Source organism: Branchiostoma floridae, chromosome 10, assembly GCF_000003815.2.
Source record: "Branchiostoma floridae strain S238N-H82 chromosome 10, Bfl_VNyyK, whole genome shotgun sequence".
Lineage (NCBI taxonomy): Eukaryota > Metazoa > Chordata > Leptocardii > Amphioxiformes > Branchiostomatidae > Branchiostoma > Branchiostoma floridae.
This window is the reverse complement of record NC_049988.1, coordinates 2058662-2069479: the sequence shown is the minus strand read 5'-3', so window position 1 is coordinate 2069479 and position 10818 is coordinate 2058662. Positions and strand designations below refer to the sequence as shown.

Here is a 10818-nt window from a genome sequence, read left to right as displayed (position 1 = left end):
TAAGCTTTCACCAATCTAACTTTTGAGATCAGTTCCGCTGGCTAAAAGGGAATTTCTCACCGCTAAAAACATGCGTCCGTGCAGCCGTTCGTTTTTGGCTCGGATCTCTTTTAGGGTGTCCACTCGCGGAGTAATACATCAATGAGACCGTAAGCGCAGTTCGTCCTCGTTCCTACCAAGACGAGAGCTATCTGCACGGGTTTCTTGGAACTGTGGGCGACTTACAAAAGGCTGGGGTACTGCAGGATGTCGTCCTTGAAGTCGAGGGCCGGCGGTTTCCCTGCCATCGGCTTGTTCTGTCCGCGGCCAGCCCCTACTTCAGGGCCATGTTTACAAGTGACATGGCGGAAAGTCGTCAGAAGATGGTTGTTTTACAGGTAGGGTTGTCGTAACGTGTGGTAAGAATAGAGCAAAATAATGACCCTTCAAATGTACTATGTGTCCTAGAAAAAAAACAAAAACAAACAAACAATTGAAACCCTTGGTTTATCAAAACCAACAAATGTTTAACTTCGCTTTAATTTGCCCCGTCGCTATGCCCCCCTCCCCACTTCCTGACCTGATTGGTATTTGGGGGTTAAAGGTCAACTTTGATGGCCAAATATTATCATTATGAGCATCCATAACAACTTTAACAGAATTTTTATCAGTGACATGTTACTATATGTTCAAATACAATGTAGTACTGATTATGTATGTTCAATAAAAGAATGTGATGAAATTTGCAGTCCTATGAGAATTTGTGATATATATTTCCCTGCTAGATAACATTTTATCCTGATTATGATACACTACTAGTATATGGCATACTAGTACATTGAACAATTTTATGTTATATTGTTTTACAGGGTTTGGATGCAGGCATGTTCAGGGAGATCCTGAGTTACATCTACTCGGGAACCCTCCACGTGTCCCTGGACAAAGTGCAGCCCCTGTACCAGGCAGCTGACCTCCTCCAACTGGACTATGTGAGAGACACCTGCAGCAGCTACATGGCCATGAACGTTGGGTGCTCCACCTGTGTGGACCTGTACAAGTTTGCTGATGTCTTCTCCGTTGATAGTGTCCGAAAAGCTTGTCTGCGGGGGATCGCCAGACACTTTACTATGGTTAGTCTTCATATTGGGTTAGACATGTGTCTCAAATGCAACATGTAACAATCACATTTCGTATTCATATTGCATACACACTGCAAGTCTGCAACTAAGGACTACAGAAACTATATGATATGAAATAGGAAATCAAGTGTGCAGTAAGGTACTGTAATATTTTAAGGAAAATAGACCCAGCATTTTGTACAACATATGAAGTACATAACATGATGGCGACACCCTCAAGCTCAACATGCTTGATAATATTATCGTGTCGTCATCAAAAACAAACTGAGAAAACAAACAAACATTGGAACAATTACAGACATGCAAAGCATATAACAAAGGTAATGTTGAGTAAAACCAAATAATGAAATCATAGAATATAAGAAAAACACATTTGTATACAGGTGGATTTTGGACAGGTACTCCGGACCAAGCTGGTAGGATAGTTTACTGTATTACAAAGAGCATTGGAAAAACAATTGTTCAAGATCAATCAAGCTACATCTCTATTAACATTTTTGATGTGCAAAAGTTGGGTGTGACGAATTTTAGTCTAATTATAAACTGTTGCTGCTGTGCGGCGTGCCTGCATTTAGTGCATTGTAGCTGGTGTGTTATGCAAATGAGTAATCATACTGGCTATACTTGTGCAGATGCTTTTCTTTAATAAAGCATTTGCTTTAAAAAAAAAACAGCATATACAAGTTGTAATATACAGTAACACTTGTAGATTCTTATATGTCAGAAGGTGTCACACACTTCCTGTACATACATACTCTGCACCAACATAGGTTACCTCCAGCGAGGAGTTGTGCAGCCTCAGTGTGAATCAGCTGACTGAGATCATCAGCCACGATGAGCTGGATGTTAAAGAGGAGACAACAGTGTGGGAGGCTATGGTGAGATGGGTGCAGCACAGCAGGGAGGACAGGTGTGTGTCAGTGATCTATAGGTAAATATTGTGGTTTAACATGTACTAGACATGTAAATAGATGATGTCAAAACTTGTTTGATTAAGAAGCCCCTATGTACCCTACAGACGGCATCTCCTACCCAGCATCCTCCCTCACATCCGCTTCAACCTGCTGACCTCAGATGACATGGCAGCCATCTTGGATCACCCCCTGGTCAGGGAGCATCTTGGGAGTTCCAAGGTCATCAGGAATGTGGTACAGAAAGGGAACCCCAAGCTGAAACCGAGGCTTGGAATGACTACAGAAATGGCTATTCTGTACTGTGGGTCAGTATATACTAGTACTTATTCGTTTGACTTGGATAATTGTGAATAATCCTTGTGCAATATATTTTCTCGTCTTACATATTTCCATTGTGTCAGTCATGTACCCTACTAGTAGGTGTCATTTACATCTAATTGCAACTTATACATAAAAACTTTTTGCAAGGGGCTACCAGATAAGATTTCGTAGATTACAACAGTACAGGCTGTGATTTTGGCCTCATCCTGTAAAAATTTGCAGTCTTGATTTTTTTTACAGTTTGTGATGTATTTTATCCCTCTTCAGATCAAAAGAGCTCCTTTTCATGAACCCTCAGGACGGGAAGTACATCAGCCTGAGGTACAGTCGTGAAGACATGCCTGAGTTCTCTGCCATGACAGTCACCAGTGATGACGACATTTACATCCTGGAAACTACGGTATTAGAAAATGAGAATCAGGTGTCCCTGTTCAAGTACAACCATGCGAAGAATGTGTGGGAGCAAGCAGGTGTCTCCTCAATACCTCAGGGACCGGTTCATGCTTTTTCTCACTGCCAGGAACTGCTTTTGGAAGTTGATATGAACTTGTACTACCTTGCTGTTGATCGTGAAATAGACAGGCCATTGCTGCAGATGAGAAAGTACAACCATGACACAAATCAATGGCAAGAGTGTTCATCACTACAATTCAACGAAAATTTATGCTACAGTGCAACATTGTCCTGCGGTTCACACCTCTACTTCCTCACAGATTCAGACGTGTATTGCTATGTTTCGAGCCAGGACCGTTGGAGCGAGCGGACCCCACCGTACATTGAGGTCTGTACAGCCGTTGCAATGGGAACAGAGATTTTCTGCATAGATGATGAATTCACTTACACTATGGTGTACGACACAGAGTCAGACAGCTGGCAGGAACTACAAGGCTGGCCAAACCCTAATCCAGAAAGTCTTCATATTGATAGTCTGCCAATTCTTTTCGTAGTAGAGAACCAGCTGCATATATTGTTAATCTGTGATAGTGACTCCCAGGAAGGATACATACATCTGGTGTATGTTTATGACAGGTCTACTGATGCCTGGAGAGAGTTGAATGCAAATATGCCTAATAGGGAGTATTTTGCACCTGGTTCTTTTTCACCTGTGGCACGTATGTACCTACCATATCTGAAGGGGACATGAACATACATCACTTCTGACGCGCACACTTTTCAGCGCGCGCTGTAGTAAAAGGGTCAATAGAGTACTGTCCCCTGACATTTATTTAGATCTCAGGTTTGAATGCTGTCACAATATAAGAGACCGTATGGTACATTTTATACTTTTAAGCAGCATTTGGACAATTGCCAAAAATCATTGCTTTTTTTTCTTATACATTTTTATAGAACTGACCTAAGTGATGTAATTTGTCTTTGCGTCAAGCAACGGTAATTAGCAGAATTTATATCTATTGTAAAAATTCTACTTGTATTTTGTTATTAGATTGGATGTATTTCCTATAGCGTGCTTAATCTTTTATCTGTTGGTCTCCACATATATTAGTCTAACAACGGTCATTAACATTATATCTATTGTAAAACTTTTACAATTAGAGTCCATTCCGAGTCACCGAGAGGGTTTTGAAATAATATTTGTATTAAGTTTGAACCTTCCTAAGTAAAAGGATATTTCAGTCACTAAAGTTCTAAATTGTGCAAACAATTGAAAATGAAAGTTTGAACATGTTTGAACCTATATGGATATGTTGGAAACATTGGGAAAGTAATGGTACAAATATCTCTTTATTTAGAACAATTTAGAAACATCTATGTGTTTTTGTTATTGTTGGAACATGTGATTACATGTTCCAACAATTTCTGTCATTTGTTCCCTCCATGAAAACTTTTATTACCCCAATTAACCAAGCTGCTAAGCTGGGCCTTTTGTTTGGGTCTTGTATTTTTATATTTTCTTTAGTAGACAATGGTGACTCCTTTGTGAGAAGCTGTCAGACAGACACAATTTCCTGTACTTGGCAAGGAAGTGTAAATTGCCCTCTTCCTATCCCACTGACCCAGTTTCATCATATTGTTTCAATGTTTGAACATGTGATCACATGTGATCACAAATGGTGAATCTATGTTGAAACAGTTTAGAAACTATCAGAAGTAATGACTTTGATATGTTAAAAATGTTTCTAACATGCTTGAATACTGTAGAAGATATTTAAAACATCACAATGATCACTTCTAAACAGTTACTTATCACAATTAAAATGTTACAAAGATTTCCAAAATGTTGGAACAAAAGGCAAGAAACACCCTCTTGGTAATGTGGAATCGACTCTATTGTACTTGTATTATATTATTGGAGTTCAAATGTAAGCTAGAATGTGCTTAGTTTTGTATTTGCCGATCTCTTTATATGTCAGTCTGACTGTTGTTTAAAGAAGCTACTTACAATGTTATGCATATTTGTTCACATTGAACCATTTTTGTTACCATAGACAATGTATATCTTTTCGCATCATTTTTGTACAATAAATATTAACTGATAAATGCAAATAGTCGCCATTGTGCCATGTGCTATTCAAGATTACGCTTCTGAAGTTGTACTGATTGAATTTTATTAGAGAATTTGCTATTCTGTTTCAAGGCCTGTTGTGAAGGTAGTCAAGTATTATATATACTCTCACCTCACCTCACCGGTCCCATAACCTCACCAGCCGTAGGGGCAGTACATCCATACATCCATATATACTGTCAACAAAGAAATATACAAACGAGTGGAACATTATACCCAGTGAAATGAATCAGCAGTTCGTAGGTATAATCTCTACATAGATTCGCTTCAGGTGAAAACGTCCCACTTTCCAAACGTCAACAGTGGAAATATTGTCAAAACTCCCTTTTGCAACTTGTAGGTAATATCTTCACTACCAAATCAACACTCGACTATACCAGAATCTTCCTCCTAGTGTTATACAGAAATGAATATCACTTATTTACGCTTTGTGGTGGGGACTTCTCATGAGATAGCTCTCTTATACTGCTACACTATGTGGGTAATCAGTGCTTATCTAGCATACCTACCCTATGACCAGAGGTCATATAGTCATCATCAACATGGCCGCCGCAGACCAAGAACCCCACGTCAGCGCAGTTCGTCCTCGTTCCTACCAAGACGAGAGCTATCAGCACGGCTTTCTTGGAACTGTGGGCGACTTACAGAAGGCTGGGGTACTGCAGGATGTCGTCGTTGAAGTCGAGGGCCGGCGGTTTCCCTGCCATCGGCTTGTTCTGTCCGCGGCCAGCCCTTACTTCAGGGCCATGTTTACAAGTGACATGGCTGAAAGTCGTCAGAAGACGGTTGTTTTACAGGTATGTTTGGCGTGTGAAGTTTGGTTATAATCTTTTCAATATATCTTGCTGTCACCTGTACTTAGCCCGGTGTGGCAAAATCTGCAATAAAGGTCTTCATTCATCCATTACAATAGAGTGAAAGAGATAACTTCCAAAGATGCTTACGTATAACAAAAAAACATAGAAAATGCGAAACCCATTGTTTACCAAATGTTAAGTTTTCCTTTGCCCCTCGCATCCCCCCCCTCCCCACCTTACAGTAACTTACTTCTTTGAATTTTAGGGGTCAAAGTTCAGCTTTATGGCCACAAGAATATGAGCATGTATTTTTAACAAAAAAAAAAAAAAATCAGTTATGCGAAACAGGTAAATGTGCGCAAGAAGTAACTAGAGATTGTGTAGATAAAATATCATGATGGGATTGAAAATCGACCTTCATAACAAAATCAAGCAAAAATGTGTGACATATTGCCCTTCTTTATACAGCCTGATAGTAGTACGTTATGTGTTAAATGTTTGAAAATTGTTATGATGCATTGCTTTGCAGGGTTTGGATGCTGACATGCTTGGGGAGATCCTGAGTTACATCTACTCGGGAACCCTCCATGTGTCCCTGGACAAAGTGCAGCCCCTGTACCAGGCAGCCGACCTCCTCCAACTGGACTATGTGAGAGACACCTGCAGCAGCTACATGGCCATGAACGTGGAGCGCTCAACCTGTGTGGACCTGTACAAGTTTGCTGATGTCTTCTCTGTGGACATTGTCCGCAATGCTTGTTTCCAGTTGATCCATAGAAACTTTGTTGAGGTGGGTCTGACATGTTGATAGTAGGTTCATTTTATGACTTCCCTCTGATACAAGAGTTGTCTGAACAACCAAAGTTTGTAGTCACTCAAAGTATATATGAACTAATGATCTATATGTTGGAATATAGTGCAGTATGTATCAATTTCATACAGATTGTCTTATCCAGATTATTTCCTGACTGTTCAGTGTAACATAACCAGTTGCTGCCACGCCGCGTGCCTATGAAGCTGGTGGCTTATGCCAAAGGACAGATATACCGGCTATATAGATACAGATGCAGATTTTATAAGAATGACCATTATTTAAAAGGATGTTGTCTACAGACTTAGATATTGTTACCTTCATAGCTGTTCTTGAAATAACATAGAGAGTAAAATCCACATTCCAGTGCTAGTTTGTCAGTTTTAACAAGTCTCTACCAATCAGTAACCCTAGCTGTGCTCAGAACAATGTAAAAAACAAAATAATGATTGAGCCCGCTTTTCAGTGCTAATTTTCTCGTTTGGATTTTAACAAGGAGTTTATAACCATCTTTATCAATAAAAAGTTTTTTTCTACAGTACCGTGCATGTACATGTACTCTGAAACTTCACAGGTTGCCACCAGTGAGGAGTTTTGCAGCCTGAGTGTGAATCAACTGACTGAGATCATCAGCCACGATGAGCTGGATGTTAAAGAGGAGACAACAGTGTGGGAGGCTGTGGTGAGATGGGTGCAGCACAGCAGGGAGGACTGGTTGGTGTTAGTATTCTATAGGTGAATATTGTTGTTTTGACATGCAATAGACATGTAAATAAACGATGTCTAAACTTGTTTGATTAAGAAGCCCCTACGTACCCTGCAGACTACATCACCTACCCAGCATCCTCCCTTATATCCGCTTCAACCTGCTGACCTCAGACGACACGGCAGCCATCTTGGATCACCTCCTGGTCAGGGAGGATCCTGGGACTTTTGAGGTCATCAGGAATGTTGTGCAGAAAAGGAACCCCAAGCTGAAACCGAGGCTTGGGATGACCAAGGAGATGGCTATTCTCTATAATACAGAGTCTGTATATATATATATATCTTTTTCGTTTGATTTTGTAGGCCAGGAACAATCCTTGCATAATATCATTCCGTATTTTGAGGTCCTGCAAAACCTTTTATACAGTGTCAGTCATGCAGCTATACTACAATTCCAACTTCAAAGATGATAGCAGTGCATGCTGTGATTTGTGCCTCATTCTTGGGGGAAAATTATGAGTTTTCATTACAAGTTTATGACAGTTTACTTTGTATTCTCCTTCAGGTGCCGTTAAGAGCTCCTCTTCATGAACCCTCGTGAAGGGAAGTACATCAGCTGCAGCTACAAGCCTAAAGACCTTCCCCGTGCTACAGACGTGACAGTCACCAGTGATAACAACATCTACATCCTAACTCATGAGCGAGAGAGTGACAGACAATTGTCCATTGATAAGTACAACCATGCGGGGAATGTGTGGGAAGATGCTGGTATGTCCTCGGTATCTGAGTGGCAGACAATTGAAAACGATTCTACATGCTACGATGAGCAACTCGTTGAAGTTGATGGGATTTTATTCTGTATTGCCGCTGATGCAGAAGGAGACAGTGGATTGGTGTGGATGAAAAAGTACAACCGGCACACGGACCAGTGGGAGGAGTGTTCACTGCTGCAACTTGACGTTGTTGCAGACGTCTACCGTGAAGCATTGTCTTGTGGTTCTTACCTCTATTACCTCGGTAGCATTGAAATGCATCGCTACGACCCAAGCCAGGACCGTTGGTGTAAGCTGACCCCACCAATAATGGAAGATGAAGTATCTACAGCCGTTGCCATGGGAACAGAGATTTTCTGCACTGATTTTAACTTCAGTCAGACTATCCTGTACGACACAGAGTCAGACCAATGGCAGAAACTGCAAGGTTGGCCGAATCCAGGAAACCTTTATATCGATAATGTTCCCAGGCTTTTCGTACTGGAGAACCAGCTGCACATAGTGTTAATCTGTACTAGTGAATCCCAAGAAGAATACATCTACATGGTATATGTGCATGACAGGTCTGCTGATGCCTGGAGAGATTTGACGGCATATCGGTCCAATAAAATATATCACGGGTTTGGTTGTCGCTGTGTTGCAGCACGTATATACCCACCATATCTTATGGAGGCATAAAACACATCATTTCTTTTTCAGCCTCAATATTGCAGGTTAAGGGCATATAGAGTGTTGGGCAGGGCTGCATAATGACATGTCTTTTTGTTGAATGTCTCCTCAGTGTAATGGGTCTTGCAATGCTACATTTCATACTTAAGTAGATGACTTACAGAAACGCTTCCTCCTTTCTTATAAGCAAGGGCATCTTTTTTCTGAGGATTGTATTGTAAGGTCGCAGATAGGACCAGTTGGATCTATGCTGGCAGACATTACCACTAAAGCGCACACTTTTCAGCATTGATGTGTAGTATAAGGATCTTGAGAGGACTGATGCCAGGACTGTTTTATCATATTTTTCTTTAGGTCTTCGGGTTTTGCCAAATGCCCTCACAGCGTGAGAGACCTTATGGTACAGTTTATACTTCTAAGTAGCATTTTAATTTTCGACAAAAAACTTGCTATTTTTTTCTTATATATGAGGAACATATTTTTAGAACTGACCTAAGTGATGTCATTTATCTTTAAGTCAAACAACAATAATTAGCAGACATCATATCTATTGTAAAACTTTAACAATTATTCTACTTGTATTTTGTTATTGATTTGGATGTATTTCCTATAGTGTGCTTAATCTTTTATTTGTTGATCTCCATATATATTAGTCTAACAACGGTCATTAACGTTATGTCTATTGTAAAACTTTTACAATTATTGTACTTATATTCTATTATTGGAGTCAAAATGTTACCTAAATGTGCTTAGTTTTGTATTTGCCGATCTCTTTATATGTTAGTCTGACTCCTGTTTAAAGAAGCTACTTGCAATGTTATGCATATTTGTTCACATTACACCAGTTTTTTTTTTTGTTACCATAGACAATGTATATCTTTTCGCATCATTTTGTACAATAAATATTTACGGATAAATACAAAGAGTCGCCATTGTGGCATGTGCTATTCTTACGTTTACGAAGTTGTAGAGATTCAATTGTTTGACAACGATTACGAAGTTGTAGAGATTCAAAGGCCTGTTGTAAAGGTAATCAGGTAAGTGCGGTATAATTTTTACAAAGCAATACACAGATGGGTGGTACCTTCCTTGAACCTTGGACCAAGCAAGGACGTTATGTCCTTGGACCAAGGAAGTATTGTGCATCTCATGATTTTCGGCGTCATGGTGTCCCAGCAATGTCCTGGCCTTGGTCACAGTTAAGTTGGTCAATTACTTAACTGTCAATTACGTTGGCTGATACGTCAATTGTTGTTAAAGGTGTATATAACGTAAAACTTTGGCAGTAGACAAAGTCGAACAATAGTCAAAAACGATAAGGATAAAAATTGACCATTGTGCCAACTATTACATAGTATACAGTATATTATAATCATTTTGTATCTGTTAACTGTATCCTTTCAACATGTCTTGTTGAGACCTGTACTAAGCCCGGCGTGGCAAAAATGTGCATTGAAGGTTCATTGTTATTAAATACTAGAGCGGCCTATGAAAGATGATCTGACGTGTGAAATACAGAAGTTCACAGGTTGGTGGCATTGTCAAATAAAATATTAACTAGTAATTACTGCCGCATCATGAATATCGGCCATATCAATGGCTTTGTCTCACACAGTAACAAGCTGTGTGATCCTGTCTCGCACAGTAACAAGCCATGTGATCAAAGGATCATGCATTCAGAAGCCGACAAGGGCATGCAATTAGACGTCGGGCATGAACTCTGATACTAGTGTTGGTTAATGTGTCCCGTACTTAACCTAGTGGGGTCATAAGTACAAATAAAGGTCTTCATTCATTAATAAAATGTAGGCTAAATTAAGGAGGTTATTATATTTCTCAATTCAATTCATAAGTTACATAAATGTTACACATACAATGCTCCCCGGGCCAATGAGGTTATAATACGTGACTTCCTTGCTTGGGTTATACATTGGCAGAGAAGACCATCTTCGCTGAAGAAATGACGCGACGCAAATTTCCATTTCACGTGTAATGTCTAGTCTCTACCAGACTCCGGATCGCTGGAAAATCGTAGAAATGGAACAAATAGAGCATATAACCGGCCAGGGAACAGCTCGCGATCCGTAGAACGCATGCTGTTCCCTGGCAGGTTATATGCGCCCTTTGTTCCTTTTTCACGATTTTCCAGCGCTCCGGAGTCTGGACGAGACTAGACCTTACACGTG

General features: G+C 40.1%; 3 protein-coding genes across 3 annotated transcripts; all 3 read left to right on the top strand.

The window, feature by feature from the left end:
• The first annotated feature begins 972 nt into the window (after nt 1–972).
• LOC118423810 (kelch repeat and BTB domain-containing protein 8-like) lies at nt 973–4845 on the top strand. The gene is made up of 4 exons (XM_035832066.1): nt 973–1109; nt 1889–2028; nt 2137–2337; nt 2621–4845. The coding sequence occupies exons 1-4, from the start codon at nt 993–995 to the stop codon at nt 3495–3497; spliced, it is 1335 nt and encodes a 444-aa protein (XP_035687959.1). The 5' UTR covers nt 973–992; the 3' UTR covers nt 3498–4845.
• A 1415-nt stretch (nt 4846–6260) lies between these two features.
• Nucleotides 6261–7765, top strand: LOC118424224 (kelch-like protein 18). Its single transcript, XM_035832765.1, has 3 exons — nt 6261–6464; nt 7060–7199; nt 7756–7765. The coding sequence occupies exons 1-3, from the start codon at nt 6348–6350 to the stop codon at nt 7763–7765; spliced, it is 267 nt and encodes an 88-aa protein (XP_035688658.1). The 5' UTR covers nt 6261–6347.
• Nucleotides 7229–9539, top strand: LOC118424429 (kelch repeat and BTB domain-containing protein 8-like). Its single transcript, XM_035832994.1, has 2 exons — nt 7229–7512; nt 7756–9539. The coding sequence occupies exon 2, from the start codon at nt 7778–7780 to the stop codon at nt 8639–8641; it is 864 nt and encodes a 287-aa protein (XP_035688887.1). The 5' UTR covers nt 7229–7512; nt 7756–7777; the 3' UTR covers nt 8642–9539.
• The last annotated feature ends 1279 nt before the right edge of the window (nt 9540–10818 follow it).

Coding starts and splice junctions, on each gene's coding strand:
- LOC118424429 (XM_035832994.1), top strand. CDS start 7,778: ATGAACCCTCGTGAAGGGAAGTACATCAGCTGCAGCTACAAGCCTAAA.
- LOC118424224 (XM_035832765.1), top strand. CDS start 6,348: ATGGCCATGAACGTGGAGCGCTCAACCTGTGTGGACCTGTACAAGTTT. Junction 6,465..7,059: donor TCCATAGAAACTTTGTTGAG/GTGGGTCTGACA, acceptor GAAACTTCACAG/GTTGCCACCAGTGAGGAGTT.
- LOC118423810 (XM_035832066.1), top strand. CDS start 993: ATGGCCATGAACGTTGGGTGCTCCACCTGTGTGGACCTGTACAAGTTT. Junction 1,110..1,888: donor TCGCCAGACACTTTACTATG/GTTAGTCTTCAT, acceptor GCACCAACATAG/GTTACCTCCAGCGAGGAGTT. Junction 2,338..2,620: donor ATGGCTATTCTGTACTGTGG/GTCAGTATATAC, acceptor ATCCCTCTTCAG/ATCAAAAGAGCTCCTTTTCA.